This window comes from Perognathus longimembris, chromosome 1, assembly GCF_023159225.1.
Source record: "Perognathus longimembris pacificus isolate PPM17 chromosome 1, ASM2315922v1, whole genome shotgun sequence".
NCBI classification, from domain to species: domain Eukaryota; kingdom Metazoa; phylum Chordata; class Mammalia; order Rodentia; family Heteromyidae; genus Perognathus; species Perognathus longimembris.
Genome location: NC_063161.1, coordinates 101,983,313 through 102,008,468, shown reverse-complemented (window position 1 = coordinate 102,008,468; position 25,156 = coordinate 101,983,313). Strand labels below are relative to the sequence as shown.

The 25,156-nt window shown below is 40.1% G+C and overlaps 2 protein-coding genes across 8 annotated transcripts in view; one reads left to right on the top strand and one right to left on the bottom strand.

The window, feature by feature from the left end:
* Window positions 1–9,492: 9,492 nt before the first annotated feature.
* Plpp6 (phospholipid phosphatase 6) lies at window positions 9,493–11,053 on the bottom strand. The gene has a single exon (XM_048363794.1). It carries the CDS (start codon window positions 11,051–11,053, stop codon window positions 10,151–10,153), a length of 903 nt encoding a protein of 300 aa, XP_048219751.1. The 3' UTR covers window positions 9,493–10,150.
* The window catches only part of Spata6l (spermatogenesis associated 6 like), a 38,488-nt gene continuing 24,102 nt past the window's right edge, over window positions 10,771–25,156 (top strand). For 4 of the 7 annotated variants that reach the window (XM_048361277.1, XM_048359008.1, XM_048358337.1 and 1 more), the window contains exons 1-4: window positions 11,089–11,571; window positions 13,423–13,471; window positions 15,409–15,450; window positions 23,109–23,233. In XM_048361277.1, the coding sequence (XP_048217234.1) occupies window positions 11,356–11,571; window positions 13,423–13,471; window positions 15,409–15,450; window positions 23,109–23,233 (432 nt within the window). In that variant the 5' untranslated portion in view covers window positions 11,089–11,355. Of the gene's footprint in view, window positions 10,878–11,088; window positions 11,572–11,707; window positions 11,759–13,422; window positions 13,472–15,408; window positions 15,451–23,108; window positions 23,234–25,156 lie in introns of those variants that run through there. The other 3 variants (XM_048359767.1, XM_048360517.1, XM_048362741.1) reach the window with 3 other exon arrangements.

The following is a 25,156-nucleotide window of genomic DNA, read 5'->3' as shown; positions in this document are numbered from 1 at the left end:
ATATACGTCATTTCCGGATGGGGGCGTGACGTTAGGGGCGGGTCCAAGCGTGCGTATAGGGGGCGGAGTTAGAGCTGCTTCTTAAAGCTGTGTTGTCTTCTGGTGACTTGCATGCTGACACGTTGATCAGGTGGCCATTGGTACTTGTTATCTGGTCTTTATATAAACGGGGCTTGCTTGGACTGTGTCCTCTGCAGGAGTTTAACAACTGTAGCTCATTCACAGCAATTGATGTTTAAAAGCATGTCTGTGTAAGGCTTGGTTGAGGGGCAGAATTACATTTTTTTTTTTTTTTTTTAAGCAGAGCTCTTTTTCCTCTTGCTTGGAATTACTGACAGTTGTGCAAAATTTGGGTGGAAAAGGACTTTGGAGCAAATATAGCTGGAAAGAATTAAGTACCAGCCACAAAATACATGAACAACGCTTCCCCGTAGAGTTTCCACATCTGGCTAATCCCACAGATTAAACCTTACTGTCCCCCATTTCCTAAAGCTTCTCCTCCTCCTCTTATTTATTAGCTGACATTAGTTGGCAGGGGGTCCTTCAGTGTTAGATTTCTATACATGTTTACCAAGTATTCCAATCACTCTCACCCTATCATGTTCCCAGCTCCCTTTCTCCTCCTTCCCCAAACAATTTCAATAGGCTTCATTGTTCTATTTTCATAGTTGTACATAGCCTAACAATACAAGGGTTTCTTTCCTTTAAAAAAAATGCTAACATTAGTTCCACATGGGAAGATTTCATTGCTTCCACATTGGTTTACAATGTATTCCAATCAATTTCACCCTCCTCTATCACTCACTCTGCCTGCTTCTGACTCCCCTCCCCCCCCCCACCTTTATTTTTAAGATGAAATGGCTCCAATGTACCAGAGGCAGTGTGTGTGTGTGTGTGTGTGTGTGTGTGTGCCAGAGCTTGAACTCAGAGCCTTAGTGCTGTCTCTGAGCTTTTCTTGCTCAAGGTTAGTACTCAGCCATTTGAGTTGCAGCTCCACTTCTGGCTTTTTGGTAGTTTATTGGAGATAAGAGTCTCGTGGACTTTCCTTCCCAGGCTGGCTTTGAACCTGATCCTCAGATCTTAGCCTTCTAGTAGCTAGGTTTACAGAAGTGAGCTACCAATGCCCATGCAGAGGTACACATTTTAAGAGGAAGAGTTAAAATCATAAGGGATCATTGTTTCATAAAGCATAAGTGAGACATTATTGAGAAAAGGACAAGCAGAAACAAATCTTAGTCTCAAGTTTCTATCCAAAGGCAATCAAACTAATCTTTCCTTATCTATCCCCTCTAACTGCAACTACTGGTGGTCATGAAATAAAGGTGACCTGCATGTTTAACCATCAGGCCTTATTGACTACACTTAATTAGAGACTCAAATAAAAGCAATAAACTAGCACTTCTTTGGTCCATTAGACAGGCACACTTTTGAAGCTAATTTCAAATGTTGACCAAGATGTGAGGACATACTCTTATATTGCCATTTGTGTAACCTCATGGGAAGAGTTAACTTGACAATAGGAGAGGCTTGTGTGACTCCATTCAGCCCTTTCATTACCATAATTTTTCCAGCAGTTGTTTTCACACTATCTAAAGATTTATCTATGATTGTTCACTGGCATGTAATCAAAAAACAAACACATAAACAAAAATAATCCAGAATAGCCCATCAGTAGAAATACAGAAATAAATTACAGCATGAAGTGAAATGGGATATTAGTTTTTAAAAAGAATAAAACAAGTCTAAATGTGATGATATAGAAATATCTTCAAAATGTAGTTAAATGAAGTTTAAGAATTAGGTTTAGGGCTGGGAATATGGCCTAGTGTGGCAAGAGAGCTTGCCTTGTATACATGAAGCCCTGGTTTCGATTCCTCAGCACCACATATATAGAAAACGGCCAGAAATCGCGCTGTGGCTCAAGTGGCAGATTGCTGGCCTTAAGTAAAAGGAAGCCAGGGACAGTACTTAGGCCCTGACTACAGGGCCCAGGACTGGCAAAAAAAAAAAAAAAAAGAATTAGACTTATATATGTATGTGTACAGAGAGATCTTATTTATGTAAAGACACATCATTGTGTATCTGTGTGTATAAAATTCCTGGAGGATATAAAGAAACTCAATAATTACCTCTGGTAGATAAAGCTGAGGAAGAAGTGTCTGGGAATCTTTATTTTCAACATTAAGCTTTTCTGTATTGTACCAATTGAATTTATTTAAATGAATACATAGCTAAGCATAGCAGCACTGTACTTAAATTCCAATCAAGGAATGAAAGTCAAAGGAAAAAACAGGAATGAAGAGAGAAAAGGAAATTTTTGTTTGTCTTTGTTTCTTTGAAGACACAGTGCTTTGAGCAGTGCCTGGCCTAAAGCAAGCTGTGTATAAATGCTGAATTCAATATAGACACTAAGTTGTTGTTGCTTTTTGTGGTATGACAGTTTTCCTCCTACCTTTCAATACTTCTCAGGCTCTTTCCCTTCTTGCTAGCCTCTAATTTTAAAATTCCTCAGATTTTGGCCTATAGAAAAGATCTTATTTTTTCCCTGTGTTTTCAATATCTATAGATTGACAATTCTCAGACTGAAATCGAATCCTGACCTTACTTCAGTGTCTCAGACTCAGGTCTGCTTGCTGCTCTTCCACCCTTATTTGAATAGCCTATGGGCATTTTAAATTTAACACCTCAAAAAAAAATAATTTGGATCCCACTCCCTTCCCTAAATTTATTTTCCATATTACCAGATGACATAAATATCAAGTCCAAACCTAAAGGTAAGTCTTGTTTCTCCTTCCTCTTCACCTCTAAAATCTAAGCCAATAGCAAGTCCAATTGTTTTTAATCCCCAAATGTATCTTGAAACTACTAACTTCTCTTCTATTTTCTTCCCTAGGCCAGGACACTATGACATTATGAGGCTCAGGAATAAAAGTCACTATCTATATATCCATTCCGTTCTTGCTCTTTACAACAGTTGCCAGAGAAATTATATGTGTATAAATGTGTATGTAGGTGTGTATATATGTACATATATATACACAATCACCTTTTCATACTTTAGCCATATCAATTATGTGCTTTCATTGAAAACAATTAGCTCCAGCCTAAAGAGACTTAATCTGTAAACATTGTCTATTTAACAGAAAGCTGAAGGTATGTGGAACCAGGAGAGGCTTAGCAATTTGCCAAATAACCATCAAGAACTCAGATTCCCTTCTTCCTTCCTCCCCACTATCCTGAGCTGTTGACTTTCATCTTTAGATTCGTCATATCAGGGATGCAGAGTGGCTGCCATCACGTCAACACGTAACAGAAGCTGGCTGTGTTGTCTCACACCTGTCATCTGGGTTACTCAGGGGGCTGAAGTTATGAAAATGGCAGTTTGACCCCAGCCCAGGCAAAAGGTTAGTGAGATACCATCCTAACAAACAAGCTTGGTATGGTGGTACATGACCTTACTTAGTGAACATCTAGTTGGTTTCTAGGTTCTTCTTTTTTTAGTATGGATAATGCCACAGCATGTCTTTTGTCCCCCAAACAAAAGGTAAGTTATTAGCTGTGAAGTTGTTGAGCCAAATTTAAAGTTTTCATAGACATGATCAAGTTTCTTTCCAGAACAGTTTATGGAATCATAATTCTGGAAACCTCAAGCATATTATCTTACAGAGAAATGAAGGTGAAACTAAGGTTGCTAATTAGCTGACTTTAAAAATAGGGAAATTGTCTTAGATTATCTGGGTGAGCTCAGTGTAATCACTGTGGTCCTCAAAAGGGAGAGAGAAGAGCAGATGCATCAGTATGAAAGACTTGTCTTGATGTTGCTGGCTTTGAAGATGGAGGAATGGAGCTTTGAGGCCAGCTGCAGGGGAAGCAGATGTGAAGGCAGATAAACAAAAATGGCAAGGAATATAACCCTGCTGGAGCTTTGATTTTAGCAGCGAAATCTGTAGTGGACTTCTGATCCACAAAACTAGAAGCTTTGGGGCTTATATTAAGCCCCAAAGTTTTGGTTAGTCATTATAATAACTATATATATATATATTTTTTTTTTTTACAAATCTCTCTTTCTCTATAGATAGTTCTATTTCAACAATGTATTTCCCTATACCCCTCCCATTAGTAACTTTTAAAAACATTTCTACCTTTCATATAAATGCTCCTTCTATTATTGAGGAATAAGTTTATAATTTTATGTGATTATTTTTCTTTAGTTGGAAAGAAAACCCCAGCTATAATGATCTGATTGCCATATTCTTTTCTTTTTTCTTTCTAGTTTACTCTTTGGAAAATTCCTGTTTGGGGCCTGGTTTCATTTTCTTATCTGGGTTCAGAATGTGCAGATGTATTGTTTCTCCAGTGCTAATCAGGCTGCACTGAAGAAAGACTGAGAATAGAAGTTCTTTGCAGCCAGTAAGAGGCATGTACGTAAGTAATGAAGTTGTGGGGATATCCTGGAATGGCATTGCTTGGTCTCCAGCAGAAATGACACTCTCATTGATTACTTTTCAAGTTTGGCTAGAGCCATTATGCATGTAGCAACTTCCACATCTCCATAGCAACGGGGGGCTGACAGGACCACAGTGGAAAAACCAACAGATATATCAACTATCAACTCATCTGATGTCCCTTAGAAGATTAGAAGAAGTAGTTGTGTCTGTTCTTTTCTCAATTGACATATTCAGTTTATCCAATATTGTGAGCTATCTCCTTACCTATGTACATTAACCCCCATTGAATGGGTTAACTATCTCTGCCTTTAACACATATTTCAAGAAATGTATTGAGCATTTTCTATGCTTATTACTTACAATACAAACACTTAACCCTTAGTCATGCAAGGCTTACACATTAATGGAAACAAATAGTAGTCAACAACTACAGGAATAATGTAAGGTTGTTGTACTAATTAGTACAAAGAAAATGTGAAATCATGAGATTACACGTGTCAACAAAGGAGTTGCCTGTGTGATATATGTAAATCTGTGTACATATATTACTCATGCCTATATTAGATGACACCTGGGGCCTAAATAAAGGATGTAAAGTGAACAAAGTGAAGGACCTCAAAATATTGCTTGAACAGATAAAGGATAAACAACTAAAACTTATGGCCAGAGAGTTGGAGGAAAAACCAAGCCTCATGGAAGGAGAAGGAGGGGGAGGGGGAGGGGGGGAGGGGAATGGGGAGGGGGATGGGGAGGGGGAGGAGGAGGAGGAGGAGGAGGAGGTTAAGCAAGGAGAACCCAGTTATATCAAGAGTTAAAGATGAGAAAATTTGATGATAGGATAGTGCCAGGGAACTAATAATAGTATGTCTGTGTTTTGGAGAAAGTGATGAAATACTGCTCTCCTCAGTTGTGTAGTATTGGGCAAAAGGTTATCTGGCTTTAGATTTTTGTATCTGTAAAATAGAGGTAGTAACATCTCCCTCAAAGAATTATTATGGGGATGAAATGAATTAGTATACAGTCTGCCCAGCTCTTTGAATATCCTCACTAAAAATGGGTCTTCCCTTCCATTATACCTCCAGCTACTTATTCACAAATGTTTTGGTAACTTCCTTGGTACCTTGGCATGGGTATTGGTGGCTTACTTGTGAGGCTTATCACAGGTTACACTTCAGTAAATGGGTATAGGCTACAAATCAGTGCTCTGGACACTACAGGGAGCCAGCACCCATCTATATATCTCTTGTTATGAATACAAGAGCACAAAGAATCTAGTAAGGACATATTATGACATCCCTCACCATACTGAGTTTATCCCTTTCAGAAAAGGAACTACAGTTAAAGCAGTGAACATCCGGGAACATATTCCCTTGGGACATTTTTAACCTTTCTATGCAATTGCATAAAACTCCAATGCAAAAACATGAGTAATATGTGACAATACAATTTAAGCTGTTTTTTTTTTCTTCCTTCAAAGACAGCATCAGGGGCTGGGAATATGACCTAGTGGTAAAGTGCTTACCTTGTTACATGAAGCCCTGGGTTTGATTCCTCAGCACCACATACATAGAAAAAGCCGGAAGTGGCACTGTGGCTCCAGTGGTAGTGCTAGCTTCTAGCAAAAAGAAGACAGGGACAGTGCTCAGGCCCTGGGTTCAAGCCCCAGGACCGACAAAAAAACAAAACAAAGACAGCATTGGCACTCCCAGATTTTTGAATTGTCTGAAAGCAGCCACTTAATTCATTTCTTTCTTTTAAAAAATTTTGTTTGTGGGATTCAGTGAGTGGGAAGAAATGTTTAATTCCCTTTATGAAAATAGTTTACCTGCACCTCAGGTTTCACAAGTTTCACCATGTAGCCTTGGCAAATACACTGTCTACCTACTGGGAGATGAGGTAATTCAGTGTTTGCCTGGGAGTAACTCCCAGCAAAGTGAAACAATGCTGTAAAGAGAGGGACAACTATTTCCGTTGTTGCTAACAGGAGACAGACACCTAACTACCTCTCTCTCTCTCTCTCTCTCTCTCTCTCTCTCTCTCTCTCATAACTGACACTTACTTCTTAAGTTTTTTAAATTGTTATTATAAAGATGATGTACAGAGGGATTACAGTTACGTAAGTCAGGTAATGAGTACATTTCTTTTTGGACAATGTCACCTCTTCCCTTGCTCTCTCCAATTTTTCCCTCCTGTCTCCACCTATAAGTTGTATAGTTCATTTTCCACATAATGTGTAGTGAGTACCACTGCTGCATTTGTGACACTTAACTTCTCAATTTAAGAATTACCCTTGTACTTCTAATGAGCTCACAGGTCAATTTCTTGTTAATGGCAGTGACCATGTTTTCTTAGCCAAACACTAGGACAGAACATTTAATAAGCAGGAAAGGATCTTCAGTGGCACGTGACTCTATTAAATTGCAATTACTTACAGAAATGCCAGAGACTGAAAAAAAAAAAAAGGTGTGTGTGGGGAGCTATGTGTGATACTTCACATAGAGCTATGATCTCATTCCATTTTCAGAAGGGAAGTTGTCAACATTTTAAAACAGTAACTGGGGCCAAAGAAGAGGTGAGGGCTTCCAGGCCAGATCTGGCCAGAGCGCAGCCGGGAGCTGACACAGGATGGACCCCGCATTCTAAGCCGCATTACCCGGGGCACGCGCCTGCGCTCCAGGGTGGAAGGCTGCGTGTTTGCGTGTCCATGGCAACGGGATGTTTCCGCCTTCTGGAAGCTTACACTCCAGCTCTGGTTGTGAGATACCCGTCCGGGTGGGGAGGGCTGCGGGGCTGCGAGGGGGATGGAGGGGGATCACATGAGGGGAGCCAAGGGGTGGGGAGCTAAGGAAGCCTTTGGGAATGTTTGCCTTAGAAATTAAGCTAAACTGAGAAAAACTGGTCCAAGGCTCGGCAAAAAGGATCTTGTTTTTCCGGTCCCTTCACCCACGCAGGGAACCATGCCTCTGGAGGTGGTGGTGGAGCTGCAGATCCGCGCGGTAAGCGATGAATCGCCCTTCTTCACTCCAAGTCCCTTTCTTACATACATGGTCGGGTGGTTTCACCACCGCCCCTTCCCGTACTACAGGTTATTATCGTTCCGAAGAGATTCCTTTGTTCCTAAGATGGCCCACATTTGTTTTCGACGTCTAAACCTTGACTTCAGCGGTTGCTGCTGCTGCCGAACTTTTTTTTTTTTAGCTTCTTTTAAAACGTCTCACAGGTTTAAGTGGGATTTGCTTTTTCTTTTTCAAGATAAAGATGTATGAAAAGATGTTTAAACTTTTTCTTGAAATAACCAAAGAATAACTGAAATTTAAAAAGCCCCATTACATTGTGGAAATTTACCACTTGTTGGGAACCACTCAAATATTTTCTAAATTATTTTCTCCTAGCGATTGCTTTAGCTTGCTGATCCCCCCCCCCCCAAAAAGAAATAAAATCAATCAGCAATTAGAAAAAATAATCTACCAATCCTTTTTAAAAGAGGGGTTGGGTTGGGGACACAATGACTTCATTGTCCCAGTTTGGTGGTAAGTTATTCCTCCTATTTCAGCATCCATTTCCTAACCCTAACATTATAGTAACAGACTGGAGAGCAGGCCTTTTGCTGGCCAAGATGCCCATCATAAACACAATGCTAACAGGGTATAGCTAAGGAAAATCAGCTAGGCCTCCACATAATTGGCAGAGCTGAGGTTTCAGAATCACACATTCAACTACAAAAGTTAACATTTACTGGTTTGGTCTCAGTTTCTTAAGAGCAAATAAAGCCAGGCTCAAAATTGCAACCTTTTAAAATTGTGCAAGCAGCAGTAGCCAAGGGATAGCTTCTCCATCGAGGCAAATGTTACATGTTCATCTCATTCATTCATTTATTTTTTAAAAAGGCATTTTTAATGGTACAATTAGTTAACAAAACTGGTTTACAGTACTTAGGATGCGTCAGAAAGTCAGGTGGATTGATCTTTGCTTTCAAAGTTAACAAACTCAGATTCCCAAAATGAAAACAAGGGATTTCAGAAGTATGACTACAAACCAGAAGGCCCCAACCACTGATCTTGTGAACACTAGAAGAGGTAATAACCATTGCTTTCAAGTATCTGTCCTGAATGCTTGATTTCTGTAAGGTTAAACAGCAAACTCAAAACCACTTAGATTTTCACAGTGTGGCTGACTCAGCAAGTGAAGAGGTAGTCCAACGGGTATTGTGGGAATGCAAATGACTGTTTTATTTTAGCTGCACCTCACACTCAGAGATTCCATATACCCCATCCCTCATCAAAAACTACAATATTTATAACAGCTATTCTCCAAGTTCTAATCCAAACCGCCCTTTGTCAGATTAAAGCCCACAATCCTTTCTATAGACACCAGGTCCACAGGCAATTTAAAGGCTTTCTTCTCAGGTATAGCAGCACTTAAAAGGCCACACCCTCTTTTGGTCTTTCCAGGTCAAATAATAATCAGACTCCAGCGATGCATTTGGGTGGTCTTTGGTGTTTGATTGGGGAGGCAAAGCTTTAAATGTAAAAACAATGTAAACGGAAATTTAGGAGTTTCCCCTGATGGATTTCAAATTAAATACTGTTACCTAAGTTTGCCTTATTCAAGAACAGAATTCCACCTAATAATAACAGTATATAGGGTCAGTATATAGGGTCATCCTTGTGGCATATATGAGAAAGGTATGTACTTGCACTGAAAAGAATAGAGTTAACTTCCTGTTTTGTTACCAGATGGAATATTATTTTCTATTCCGTACAGATGCCAAGCCAAATAGCTCCAATATGCAGATTCTCAATTCCTCTGACTTTCTTATCTCAGCCCTCTCTGGTGACATGCTATTGGTTGTCAACAGAATTATACATGAAGCCACCATCTCATAGTTATGTGAGCACCTTAGCCTTGCTTATCTTTTAAGCATTTCATCTTAAGTTCTTGGTTTGTTCTCTGGCTGCTAGAAGACACTATTAGAGACTAGTAGGAAATATAAAGACCTTACAAGGGGTATCATAGAGGGGAGCAAGTATTGAAATCTTTTTTCCCCTCACTGCCCAATCCACAAAGATGGAAAAGATAAATAGAAAGTAAAATTCTTACCAAGAAAATCAGGATTAAGAAGAAATAAACCTGGTTGATAGTGGCAACAGAACTGCAGGGAATAAAGTAGAAACACACACACACAGACACAGACACACACAGACACACACACACACACACACCAACTATGTCTCTGACTTTGAAATACTGTTTAAAATCTACCTCAGGAAAAGGACTATGGCTTATCTGCATGTATATTTGTGGAATAAAGGTTAAGTTTCTCATTTACAAGTGGTATGTTGATTTGAGGGATAATTATATCATACAAATATGTCAATTAAAAAGAAAAAAAAACACAGCAAACATATAACCAACCCCCTTCTCTAGCTTGGTTTCTTTGCAATTGCCCTACAGATATAAATAGTTGTTGCTCAAACATACAAGAGGGATTGGTCCCCCCTCCCTATATGGCGGTGTTCAGTAATGGCCAGCATGTGCTTCGGCCTAGCAATATATCAAGAAGGTGGGACGCCTGAGATCCCAAAGGAAAAAACCTGGAATGTCCACGGGAGGCAAGCGGGATGGCCACTGGTTTAGGCTGGCATCATGGAGACATAGAACTGTCCGGACCTCCTAGACCCAGTCGTCAGTTGAAGATGGGGTCAAGGTTGATTCCACAGTACGAAGAGAACCGGAACGTTATGAGGTGAGAGCCAGCAATAGTCCACGATACTATATTGCATGTAACCCAGAAAAAAGCCAAAAGCCACGTCAGTGACATTGTGCCGGCCGAGCATGACCCTGGAGAGACCTAAGACGAAGGCCCACAGTACCACCAGCACCCTGAGAGGAATGGCCAGTACCAGGTGGTTGAGGATAAATCGCGCCACCAGGGCGGCCCTGGTGGTGTGACCCGACGGGAAGGAGTACTTGTCCACCGAGAGGGTGAAAAACATGTCCATCTGATTGTGGGCCGGCCGGCGCCTGCGGACCAGCCCTTTGATGAGGGCCACCAGCAGCAAGTCCAAGAGCAGGGCGAAGAGCAGGTTCATCAGCACCTCGCGCCCGGCCCAGCTGTCGCTCCTGGACAAGCAGTAGAGGGTGCCCAGCAGCCAGGGGATGCCATGCCCCGAGATCTCCAGCAGCTTCATCAGAGGCCGCATGCTGCCCCACGACGAGCTCTCCCCGGCGCACACCCCCAGCTTCTTCGACAGCCACAGGTCGATGGCCAGTAGGGAGCGCAGGGCGATGCCCAGGAAGGACGGGTTCAAGTCCATGAGGTCATCCTCGGGCGGCAGGGCCGGGGACACCTGCGCGGAGCCCGCAGCGGCCAGCGGGAAGGAGCCGCGCCGGTGCACCGGGCTCTCGGACGCACGGAGCCGGGCGCAGGTAGGGTCGGCGGCCGGCGCGCGGCTACTCAGCAGGGACTGGAACTCAAACCTGCCAGCAACACCTCCGTGCGCTGGGCTGCCGGGGCCGCCGCCGCCGCCACCGCCGCCGCTTCCGCTGCTGGCGGCCGAGGCGCCCAGCGACCGTCCCTCCACGCTCCTCCGGGGGCTCGGCATGGCGGCGGGGGGCCCGGACCCCAAGACGCAACCAGACCAGACAGAGGCTTCCCAGCCAGGCAGCTTCTTCCGCTTCCGCACTGCCATCCCGGAGGGGCGGGGAGAGGAACCGGGGAGCGCGATTGTGACACCTGGCGGAGACTCGGGAGGCCATCGGAATTTCTTATACCTGGGAGGTCACGGCGGGTGGGAGGGGTGTGTGCAGGTGCTGAGGGGTACAGGTGAGAGAATGCAGTGGTGTGGGGGGTGTTATTTCATATGGGAGGTTAGGAGAAATAAAACCTCGGTAAACAAAGAAAACCATGTTTGCTCTCTTCTTTATTTTTATTTGTACCTGTCTATTATTTGTTTATTATTATTATTATTATTTTTTTTTAAAGATTTCTTGCCCGGGAGTGTTTCTGCAGGACAAGCAAGATGTGTACCTCGGCATCTACCTCTTGAATCAATACCTGGAGACTGAGTGCTTTCCTTCTGTGTTCCCTATCATGATTCAGCAAAGCATGAAATTTGAAAAGGTGATCTTAGAAAAAAAAAGAAGAGATGAAATTTTTGCTGTCTGAAGATAACCTAGTAGTTCTTATAAATAAAAAAAAGTTCTGACCATTTATTTTGTAAACTACCTTTAAGGCATACTTCAATTACAGTGCAGAAGCCCAGCAGGCCTTAAAGCAAAACTACAGTTCGAAGACTTTGGCTTTGCAGGTCTGAGCCAAGTTCTGTCAATCTAGTTAGTGCTAAATACCCTGGTCGATGTTTTTCTATTCTTGGAACTCTCCTGGCCTTTTCTAACTGGAGCAGAGAGAGCATGTCATAGACGCTTGCACTGCATTTATGAAAGAGATTATTAATAAACTGCAGACCTTTGGAAAAGAAAAACGCTTTCTTAGACCTACAAAAAACAATGAAAACTATAACCAAAGTAGTTAAATCTTGTAATTTCAACCCTGCCATAAAACAAGAGTTCTTTCAGATTTGGTGACTTGGCTTAAGTAATATTTGTCTATGTAGCCACAGTGATAAAAGCTAGATTCCCCGCTGGAGACAAAACACTATCCACTGTCTACATACTTCAACATTTAATGAAATGCATTACTATACAACTGTTCATGATCTCTTAAATCTTTTTTTTTTCTTTTTAACTTCCAATGTTTGGTTTGAGTGCTAAGCCCGTTATTCACTAGGAAGGTGCTGTGCCACTTGAGCTACATTTTAAGACCCTTTTCTGGTTTCATTGTATTTCAGATAGGGACCCTCTTCCATTCCCCCCTCCCCCCCCCCCCTCGGCCCTTGCTGGCCCCAGACATCAGCTCCTCTTTCTTTCTATTTAAAAACTGGGATTATAGGCATTTGCCAACATGCTTGACCTCCCATAATGTTTGTGAAATTCTGGATTTGAGATGATATCAGTTTTGTCATTCTCTCTCTCTCTCTCTCTCTCTCTCTCTCTCTCTCTCTGAGTGTGTGTGTGTGTGTGTGTGTGTGTGTGTGTGTTGGTAATGAGGCTTGAACTCAGGGCCTGAATGCTGCCCTATAGTTTTATTGCTCAAAACTGGTGCTCTACCACTTGAATCACACCTTCCATTTCAGGCTTTTAAAAAGTCTTACTAGACTTTTCTGCTCAGTCCACTTCAAACTGAGATCTTAGATCTCAGTCTCCTGAGTAGCTATGACTACAGATATGAGCCACTGGCACCCAGCATCTACTTAGTGGTGTGTGGTTTTTTTTTGTTTTTATTTAGCACAACCATATGCATTAGAAGAGAAATCACTGAGTGAACATTCATTGAGTATGTGTAGTATGCAGAATGTTTTCTGGTACTCAGGACTGACGTTGACACAAGATGTGCTTTTAGCAGCTTTTAAAGAACTAGGTCAAGTTGATGAGATTTTAAGTACATGGTAGGTTTAGCTAACTCAAATTTCCTTACCCTAGTTATGCTGTGTTAATTTTTATTCGTTTCTTTGTATACATTTGTTGAACTTTCAACCACACACTTGTTCAAAGGGCTTCGGTTGAGTCTTAAAATAATATAGCTGGGTTTTATATACTGCTAATTATTTAAATCTATAATTTCTTTTTTCTTTTTTCTTTTTTTTTTTTTTTGGCCAGTCCTGGGCCTTGGACTCAGGGCCTGAGCACTGTCCCTGGCTTCCTTTTGCTCAAGGCTAGCACTCTGCCACTTGAGCCACAGCGCCACTTCTGGCCGTTTTCTGTATATGTGGTGCTGGGGAATCGAACCCAGGGCCTCATGTATACGAGGCAAGCGCTCTTGCCACTAGGCCATATCCCCAGCCCTAAATCTATAATTTCTAAAAGTGTCTTTATTAAAACTTTGAAATTCGTCCGCATTGTTTTTCCTCTGCAGGTATTTGAAAATGCAATAGATCCTGGAGCTGTAGCAGAACTTTTAGAAAGTATGTATTTAAAAAAATAAATATAATTTATATTTATTGTATAATTTATAAATATAATATTCTTTTCTAAACTGTGATATTTACATGTTTGATCTATGTTTAAATTTAAGAGAATTTGTTGTAATGTTCAAGTCATGATTTTTTAATCTGTTGTCAACTTTTTGCCAAGTATAGATGTGATTTGTTGAATGGTGTGATTTTGATTTGTTGTTTATAAGCATTGTTTCTAAATATTTGCAGAATTCTGCAACTATTGTAACAAGTAATCATTTAATCAATTGAAACATTCCAATCGCCACAGAAGGAAATGCTATGCCCATGAACAGAGGGTCTCTGTTCCTTACTAACCCTTAGAATCAATTGGGCTCATTGATCTTTGTGTCTCTGTAGATTTTATTTTTGGGAAAGTCTCACATTGTAGTCAGGGCTGGCTTTGGACTCACTATCTAAGCTAGTCTCAAATTACAATCTACCTGCCGTAGCCTCTTACATGCTTGGGTTATAGACATGTGCCACCATGCCAAGCATATATTTGCTTATTCTGAATATTTCACATAAATGGATATGTGGTTCTTTGTGATTACTTTTTATAACAAAAGAATATTCCCTTGCACAAATACACTGCACACCTTGTTTTTCTACTTATCAATTGATGGACAATTGTATTCTTTTAGGCTCTGTAATAAATATGCTCTGAATATTTGTGTATGAATTTTATTGTGCACATATGACATGTTTTTGTTTCTGTTGTATACATACAGATACTTGCACATACTTGCACATACGTACTTACACATATACACAATGGCAATGATCATGTAGTCATGATCTATTTAGCCTTGTAGGAAACTTCCACAATATTGACTAAAGCAGCTAAATTATTTTATATTGCATCAGCAATATGAGGGGTTTATTTTCTATTTATTTTTTGTTGACTATGGGGTTTTAGCTCAGAGCCTACCTAGGTGCTGTCTCTGGGCTCTTTTGCTCAAGGCTTGTGCTCTACCACTGTGAGCTACAGTGCCACGTCTGGTCTTTTTGGTGGTTAATTGGAGATAAGAGACTCATGCACTTTCTTGCCTAAGATGGCTTTGAACTGTGATTCTCAGATCTCTGCCTCCTTAATAGCTGGGATTATAGGCATAAGCCACCAGCACCCAGGTGGTTTTTTTTTTTTTTCTATATATTGGTCAATACTTGAGTGGAAGGCCCTCAGTTCAAGCCCTTGTACTGCCAAATTAAATAAATAAATTTATTAAATAATTAAATGTAAGGAATTTCAAGCCTGAAATGAATGCTTAATGTTAGTCTGGAAAGATAGCTAAGAACATTTTTAATTTTCTATTAAGTTCTGTACCCCCACACCCACACACATGAAAAGTATGCACATGTTTTATACATTAAAAAAAATTATACTGGAGCTTGAACTCAGGACTTCATTGTTTCTTTTATTTATTTATTTATTTAACTTTTTTTGTTTATTTGTTTTTTGTTTTTCTGCCAGTCCTGGGGCTTGGACTCAGGGCCTGTCCCTGGCTTCTTTTTGCTCAAGGCTAGCACTCTACCTCTTGAGCCACAGCGCCACTTCCGGCTTTTTTCTATGTATGTGGTGCTGAGGAATCGAACCCAGGGCTTCATGTATACGAGGCGAGCACTTTACCACTAGGCCATATTCCCAGCCCCAGGACTTAATTGTTTCTGTGCAGGTGCTATACCACTTGAACTACTCTGCCAGCCATGGATGTAACTTTCATTAGTATTTTCTGTGTAATTGGTTGACTCTGTGGATGCAGAACTCATGAATACAGAGAGATGATTTTATTAGTTTTAGCAATAACGTAAATGGGCTGTTATGATAGTTTTAAACTTAGCATTTAATCATTAAAAAAAACTGGCAATTTTCAGAAATACTAAAATCTCACTTTTTTTCTTTTCAGGCTTCCTAACCAGGTTTGAATTAATACAGTTAGTGCCTCCAGGTAATGTGCTAGTAAATGCACTTCTAAACTAGCTTCAATTTGAAAAGGATTTTTGGAATGACACATGGGGGCTGACATTTGAAAGTTGTGCTTCCCCTCCCCCCTCCCCCCAAGGCTGGGACTCAAACCCAGGTCCCACACATACTAGGAGAGCACTTTGTCACTAAGTTATGCTACAGTCCTAAAAGTTTTGCTTTTAAATAACACAAAATGTGTTTTCTCCAGCCAATCTATTAAAATTTATCTATTATCAACTTTCAGGAAGAAACCCCAAACTCATTAACAATCACTATCCTTTCTCCAGCCCCAGACACCACTAATTTACCTTCTGCCTCCATTGATTTGTCAGTGCTGGAACCATTGTGTTAAAGGAACCCTGTGCTATTTAGCCTTTTATATTTGGCTCTTAAACTTGTTAGAACATTTTCAAGGATCAGTCATGACGCATCATAGATACAGCTCCTTTTTATGCAAGTAGAACTCCCTTTTTTATAGATATGCAATACTTATCCATTCATTAGCTGATAGTTATTTCCACTTTGGATATGATGAATAATGTTATTAGAAACAATCATGTGTAAATTGTTGTATATTTGCTTTTCAGTTCTTTTGGGTATTTTTAGATGCACAAGTACTAGTTCATATGTGCATGTGTATATATGTGTGTATACTAATTTATGTGCATATGTGTATATATGTGTGTGTGAGAGAGAGAGAGTGAGAGAGAGCGCAGAAAAAGCTTCTGTATCTCAGTAAATCCCCTTTGCATCTTTGATAACATATAGTTCTGGTTTTTTCCTTTCTCAAAAGGAACATAAGGGGGCTGGGGATATAGCCTAGTGGCAAGAGTGCCTGCCTCGGATACACGAGGCCCTAGGTTCGATTCCCCAGCACCACATATACAGAAAACGGCCAGAAGCGGCGCTGTGGCTCAAGTGGCAGAGTGCTAGCCTTGAGCAGGAAGAAGCCAGGGACAGTGCTCAGGCCCTGAGTCCAAGGCCCAGGACTGGCCAAAAAAAAAAAAAAAAAAAAAAAAAAAAAGGAACATAAGCATAGTTTTTATGTGTTATAAAAAGAAACTGCAATTTTAACAATAGAAAAAGCAGCTGCATTAGCCTGAGAAAATGATTTATGGTTTAATGAATACTTTCTTGGTATCTCTCTATGGGTAGAAATGCAGAGAAATTTTACAATATGTCTATATACATTTTCTTCTGTTACTAGCTTCCATCCTTTTAATGCCACTTTTATTGTCATTTTAATTAACACGTGAATTGTACATTAGACATACTAATGGGATCCCTTGTCCTTCCATACACCCATACACCCTGCATTCATCATATTCATATGTATCCAAGTTTCCTTCACTCTCTACTCTCCCCATGACACTCTTCCAACTCTAGGACTCATTCTACTTTCAGATCAACTTTGTTTTTAATTTTCTATACAGAAGAACTTGTAGTTGGGTGTCCTGGTGTGACTATAATACTGGCACTTACGTGGCGGAGGCAGGAGGATCATGAGTTTTTGGCTAAACTGAACTGCATAACAAGACTGACTCAAATCCCCAACCTGCCTTCCCCAAAACTGTGAGAGAGAACATATGATTCCTGTCTTTCTTCTTTTGCTTAAGATGGTATTTTCCATTTCCATTCATTTTGCTGTAAACAACAGGATTTCATTTTTTCTTTATGGCTGACTATTGTACCATTGTGTTAGTTCTAATAATAAATATATACCATTTTGTATATGTGTATGTGTTCCAGTCCAAGGGCTTGAACTCAGATCCTGTCCCTGAGCTTGTTTGATCAAGGCTAGCACTCTGCCACTTGAGCCACAACTCACTTCTGGCTTTTCTGGTGCTTAACTGGAAATAAGAGTCTTACAGACTTTCCTACCCAAGCTGGCTTTGAACCACGATCCTCAGATCTGAACCTCCTGAGTAGCTAGGATCAAAGGTGTGAGCTACTAGCACCTAGCTGATCTATATCTTTTTTGATAGCTATAAGGAACATCCTTAATTTACTTTTGTTTATGTGTGCATGTGTTGCTGAAGATTAAATTCAGGGCTTCATGCATGCTAGGCCAAGTACTCTCTTGTACAAGCCACACCCCATCCCTTTCCTTTAAAAATGTTTTTTGAGACAGGTCAGGCCAGAGGCATGGCTCACATGGTATAGCACCTGCCTATGAAGAATAAAACATGGAATTCAGTCTCTTTCTTTTCTTTTCCTTTCTTTCTTTCTTTCTTTCTTTCTTTCTTTCTTTCTTCCTTCCTTCCTTCCTTCCTTCCTTCCTTCCTTCCTTCCTTCCTTCCTTCCTTCCTTCCTTCCTTCCTTCCTTTTCTTTCTTTCTCTCTTGCTTGCTTGCTTTCTATGCTAGTACTAGGGTTGGGGCTTGAACTCAGGGCCTCACATTCTCACTTTGCACTTTTGCTCAAGACTGGCTCTCTACAAGTGAACCATACCTCCAGTTGTCATTTACTTGCAGACAGAACAGGCTGCTATTCAGAAATTCTCACTGAAGGAATTTCAGCCAAAAAGTGACATGCTAAAAATCAGGCCATTGAGTTCTTTTCCATAATTAAAAAAAATTATTTGACCCAATTTTATGTTCAAACATATAACACTGCTAACTGGCAAGTTATATTTTAATATTCCAATAAAATAGAAGTATGCTTATTTTGGTCTTAATTTTTTCACATTATAGAAGATAAACCAATATCTAAATATTTCACTGGAAAAACTTTAATAAAAATTCCATTCATCAACAACCACTGACAGACACTTTACTAACAATTTGTCATTCTTTTTAGGTCCTTTCAAATGCATTTAGTTATATACTGCATACAGTATAACATACAGATTCTAAAATAAAGCATGCACATTTTAATACACACTGTCTATATACTACCTACAAACCATATTGTGAATGGACATGTGTATAGATATTGAAAATACTTGTTATGTACTTTTCTTTTTTTAAATATATATTTTTATTATCAAACTGAATTACAGAGAGGTTACAGTTTCATATATTAGGCATTGGATACATTTCTTGTACTATTTGTTACCTCGTTCCTCATTCTCCCCTCCCCCTCTCCCTTTCCCTCCCCCCCCCATGAGTTGTTCAGTTATTATGTACTTTTCTTTTTAAAATTTAACTTATCTTGGCCTGCTGAATATTTTTCCTGTGATCAGAAATCTCTATATGACAAGGCTACAAGGAATAGTTGTTTGAAAAGAACAATGAAGCCGGGCACCAGTGGCTCATGCCTGTAATCCCAGCTACTGAGGAAGCTGAGCTCTGAGGATCACAGTTCAAAGCCAGCCCAAGCTCCAATTAAACATTCAAAAATCAGAAGTGGCGCTGGGGTTCAAGTGGTAGTGCGCTAGCCTTGAGCACAGGGAAGCTCAGGGACAGCACCCAGACCTTGAGTTCAAGATGCACAACTGACAATAAAGGAAAGAACAATGATTGGGAATATTCAAACTGAGTGGCATGCATACTGCTTATAATTTACAAGTGAAGTATTCACAAATGAGAGCCTTCATAGACTTGTATATTTTTGATCCACCAGGCTCCAATTTCTTTTTTTTTTTTTTGGCCAGTCCCGGGCCTTGGACTCAGGGCCTGAGCATTGTCCCTGGCTTCTTCCCGCTCAAGGCTAGCACTCTGCCACTTGAGCCACAGCGCCGCTTCTGGCCATTTTCTGTATATGTGGTGCTGGGGAATCGAACCTAGGGCCTCGTGTATCCGAGGCAGGCACTCTTGCCACTAGGCTATATCCCCAGCCCTCCAATTTCTGATCATAATTTTAGTGGAAATAATTTAAATTACTCAAAATAACAATTTTACTCGACTTCAGAGAGCATGCATCAATCCATTAATTTGTCGAACATGTGTTCTATTTTTTAAATATCAGTTTATGTACAACGAGTTTTCTTTATCTAGCTATTATTTTGTGTTAGTACTGGAGTCTGAACTCATGTTCTGGGTGCTGTCTCTTAGCTTTTTCACTCAAGGCTGCTGCCCTACTACTTGAGCCACTTCTTCTTCATCTACTTCTGGCTTTTGGGGGATTAATTGAAGATAAGAGTCTCAGAAACATTCTCACCTGGGCTGGCTTTGAATGAAAATTCTCATATCTCAGCCTCTTGAGTATCTATAATTACAGGTGTGCACTGGCTAGGTTTCATTTTAGTATGTCCATTTTTAAAATACAATGCATATTTTTCAGTTACCTTGTTTTGTTTTGCTTTTTGCCAGTCCTGGGGCTTGAACTCAGGGCCTGAACACTGTCCTTGGCTTCTTTTTTGCTCAAGGCTCTACCATTTGAGCCACTGTGTCATTTCCAGCTTTTTCTGTTTATGTGGTGCTGAGGAATTGAACCCAGGGCTTCATGTATAGAAGGCGAACACTCCACTAGGCCATATTCCCAGCCCTTTCAGTCACCTTTCTATCATTCTCCTTCCTCTATCACATTTCCCAAACCAGTCTTGTCAGGTTTCCATGTTCCATTTCCACACATATATACAGAGCATTTCAAAAAATTTTCTTTATGGTAAAGGTGATGGGAGTTGCAGTTACATAGGTCAGGTACTGAGAACATTTCTTTTTGAACAGTGTCATCTCTTTCTCCATTTCCTCCTGCTTTTCTCCTTACTGAACCCCTACCCCCTCAAGTTGCATAGACTCTTTTTCAACATAGTGTCCAGTGAGTGTCACTGCTGAATTAGTTCACTCCTTTAGTCCTACTATTTATGTGCTTCCCCTTACCCACTCCAAAACAGATAAATTACATATAAGACAAAGGACACAGAAATAAAAAAAAATCAGCCACAGAAGGGGAAAAACCAAACCAAAACAAAAATCAGAAAAAGTAAAATAAAAACTCTCTTGTTTCCATTTCTTGAGGTTCATTTTAATAATCATTTTATATGACCATATACAAATAGCTATTGAGACTTTGTGATCCTCTCCTAAGAATACCCTCCTTTGGTCTCACTCATCTCTAAAACATACTTGGAGCTCAAAAAATTAAACCCTCCCAAAAAAATCATCAAACAACAACCCAATTAATAAATGGGCTTAAAACAACATTGAGATTCCACCTCACCCCACTAAGAATGGCCCTTATCAAGAAAACTAACAATAATAGATGCTGGAGGGGATGTGGCCCTTACTACACTGTCGGTGGGAATGTAAACTTGTTCAACCACTCTGTAAAGCAGTATGGAGATTCCTCAACAGACTAAACACAGAGCTCCCCTATGACCCAGCAATTCCACTCCTTCCAATCGACCACAAACCAGGCCACTCTAAAGCTACCAGCACAACTATATTCACTGCAGCATTGTTTACCATAGCCAAGATACAGAATCAATCCAAATGCCTCTCAGTGGACATATGGTTCAAGAAAATGTATATATACACAATAGAATTCTATGCTTCCATCAGAAAGATATTGCTGCATTCATAAGGAAATGGAAAGACTTGGAAAAATTATATTAAGCAAAGTAAGCTAGACCCAAAGAAACATAGGTTACATGGTTTTCCTCATTTGTAGTAATTACAATGTGCCTATAAGTCTACAGGTAAGCCCAATGGATGGTAAAAGACAAAAAATTACACTTGAATATGATAAATTATACAGGACTCTAAATATCTAGAGTATTCTGTTTAGATTTGTTTTCCTTTTTGTTCTATTCTTCCATCCTTTCCGTCTAGTATTCATGCCTCAGTCCAGACATGTTTCAGTGTCCCAATATATATGTATTTTTAAACATACATTCTTGAATACGTAAACATACATTCTTGAGGCTGTCCTTGGACATAGTCAAGTGACAGCTGTGACATCTTTGACAGCTGGCATGGTGCTGGTGTCACTAGGCACAAAGCATCAATGAGCCCTCAGGATCCACTGGTCCTTGATAGTAATTGGGCAAAAATCGTTTGCTTCAAGTCCACATGGGCAGCACTGAGAGGTCACATGGGCCACAGTTACATTCTCAGGGACCCACATTTTCTTTGGTTGATTTATCTTTTCATATTGCTACAGGAAGTACATTATTATTAGATTTTCTTTCCATGTTGCTTTCAGACACATTTACAGTCAAAAGATATTTAATCAGGAAGTTAGGGACAAAAGTTTAATTGTACTCATATTTGTAGATAGCCCACTTCACTGCTACAGAATGAGGAAGAGAAATGATTTGCTTTGGGGAGATCCAGTTGTTCAGTTTCCAAAAGTAAAAAAAATTATGGACATAAGGGGGCAGTGTAATACTGTTGAACTGTGAGCTCAGGGCTTTTTTTTTTTTCCCCTCCATTTAAAACTTATTAGCCTCCTCAATCAATACTTTCTCTTTCTGTAAGTCATATATATTCGTACAACTGTAAAATCATCTTTTACTGGGCATTTATGCACTTAATCAGAGCTTGGTTTTACACTTAGTTAATACTCTCTAAACCTCAGCAAGGATACAACTGTCTCCAGTGATCTGTGTGTGTGTGTGTGTGTGTGTGTGTGTGTGTGTGTGTGTGTGTGTGTGTACTAGGACTTAACCTCAGAGCCTCATGTTCTTGCTCCACTTTTCTGCTTATTGCTCATGCTCTACTTGAACCCTACTTTCAGCTTAGCTTTCTAATTCCCCTCTCTGGTTAATTGGAGACAGTCTTGAGGACTTATCTTCCAGATCTGTCTTGAACTTGATGGGATCCTCCCATCTCATCCTCTTGAGAAAATGAGATTACAAGTGTGAGTCACTGGTCCTAGGAGATTATCTGGTTCTGAATTCCTACTTTGCCATGTGGCATCATGACAAGTGTCTTAAATTCTCAGTCTTAGTTTCCTCGTCTGTAAGAGATTCTGCTGGAAGCATATAGTTAATGATATGCTGTATAAATATTATTCTTAAACTGCTGTTATTAAAAAGTCATTATGTTTCTGAAAGTCTCACTTGTTTCCTTTTTTGGTGAAGAGAAGTTGTTCATTGGTGCCATGATGATGTCACCGAGTAAGCCATGAGCCTATTGAGAACATCAAGTTCTTTCAGTCTCTTCTCTTGGCTGGTGAGACTTTCTCAGCTGGTGGCCGTGGTAATTTCATACTCACTCCAGAGCAGAGCACTGCAGGACTCCATAGTCCCTGTGACTTTTGCTCATGAAATATTCTCACAGATGTCCAAAATGTCCTTTCCTGCTGAGAACACAAGTTCAACCATTCTCCAGACTGTTGGCACCCCAGAATCATAGACACATTAAACCCCAGTGTGAACTTTGTGTGAACAGCGTCTTTATTATCTATTTCCAGGGCCCAGCTCAAGGTTTGTCATTGACAAACGTTTGCTGAAGGCCAGAAGAGATTGATGGATGAATGGGTGAATGAGTAGATGGATGGATAGATTCAAAGACAGATTTTCTTTTGTATTTCATTTTGTGGAGCAACCCTCAAACTTACCAAATCTGTTAGGACTTGAGACGGCTTTTCCAAATTACACATGAGATAAAAAATAACTTATTTACCTTATGAGTAACCACCGCTGGGTTCAAAATGTCTATTTTTCACCGTGTGCCATCATCTCTCTGAACATGTATTTAGCTAAACTGAGGAATACCTATACTTATGCTTTTTTTTTTCTCTCCTCTTTTCTCAGCGTGGGCAGAATTGGCCTACTATGAAGAAAACACACGAGATTTTCTTTTTCCTGAGCCCAAGCTGAGACCTTCACACCCAGGAATACATAGGGAGATACTCATGAAGACAGCTATAGGATTCCCAGTAAGTGATTGGGAGAGAAACTCTTGAGACATGAGCTTTGCATTCCTGACAGGGTTGATCCTGGATATACAGCTTCTTCTTGCTTAGTTCTCTAGTTGTTCCATTTAGCAGCTCTGTTTGGATGCCTGGCATAAATTACCAAATTGTACTGATTTCAACTATTGATCTGAGGGGTAGAAGTCTAATTACATGATTAGGCTAAGTCATTTGCCATATTCACTTTGTCATATAGTTATAAAAATATTTATACTTATTGATTTATTTTCATGTTTCTCTTAACTACAGATTTGTTGGTTTAGTTATAACAATGGTGGTAAGGTCATCTCTCATTTATTTTGTGCTTTCAATTTTTGTTTTGTTTTGTTTTTGGTGCTGGTCCTGGGGCTTGAACTCAGGGCCTAGGCTGTCCCTTAACTTTTTTTTTTTTTTTGCTCAAGGACAGCATAGTACCACTTGAGACACAGCTCTACTTCTGGCTTTTTTTGGTGGTTAATTACATTGGAGGTAAGAGTGTCATGGAGGGCTGGGGATATGGCCTAGTGGCAAGAGTGCTTGCCTCGTATACATGAGGCCCTGGGTTCGATTCCCCAGCACCACATATACAGAAAATGGCCAGAAGGGGCGCTGTGGCTCAAGTGGCAGAGTGCTAGCCTTGAGCGGAAGCCAGGGACAGTGCTCAGGCCCTGAGTCCAAAGCCCCAGGACTGGCCAAAAAAAAAAAAAAAAAAAAAGGAGTGTCATGGACTTTGCTGCCCAGGCTGATTTCAAACTTCAGTCCTTAGATCTCAGCCTCCTGAGTAGCTAGGATTACAGATGCCACTGGTGCCTGGTGTGCCTTAACTTTTATGTATGGTATTTCCCTCCTATAAAGTCAGCCAGGACAGATATTTTAGTCCCCATGTATCAGAGAAGAAACTAATAGAGGCCCAGTAAACAGATATTACTGAAGAACTGTAGAACATGCAGCAAATATTTGATTACTAATCAATATATTCATCTTGATATTGTCTGTCTCTGTAGAAACCCCAACAATATTTCCTCAGTTCCCTCCATCTTCTCCTCTTCTATCTTCTCCTCCACTGTTTCTTTGATGTTTATGATGATAGAGTTTCTAATACTTCAAACAGCAAATAGTCATTAAAGGTTTGCCTAAGTAGAATTCCTAGTGTCTGTATCTTTAAACCCTCCATTATCTTTGAGCTTTTAGTGGATATGACAAACTATTTTTTTCTCCAACATCATCATCATGTATCATTTATATCAATATCCGTGAGATGCTTATTTTTATGATTTTGCGTTACTGGAGTATTATTCATCAGAATCGAAGAGGAAATAAAAACTTAGAACAACGACTCTGGGGAAACTTTGGCTTTCCCAAATTCTCTGTTTAGTAGAAGCCATCTTCAAACATGGAGCTGGCTTCTGGCTGAGGATCAAGGCAAAGAGAAACATTTTCTTATATTTTCTGAAGTGTTTTGTTTCACTTTATGAGCACAAATGGAAGAACCTATAAGGAAGTTGTGTTTATAATTATTTATAAATTCTGTTATTTTCAGAGAAAGCCTTAAAAATACCTTGAAATATCCTCATGCATGAGTTGTAAAGTATCAGTTCTTTTTTAATCATTAGCATAAGGTAGTTATATTCTATGGTGATATTGTCACATTTGTGAAAACCATATTTTACTCATGGTCACCCTTCCCACCATCCTCACCCTTCCATTTCTCCTCCCTTCCCACTTGCCCTTCTGAAAACAAACTCAGGAGGTTTCATTGTTCCATTTTCACACATGCAAGCCAACTTCTATTTATCCTTCATCCTCCTTTTAACTCTTCCTCCTCCCACTGGTACTCCCTCCCCCATATGAGCTTGTTTTATAAAGTATCTGTTTTTACCATTAAGTTAATCAAACTCTTTTAAACAA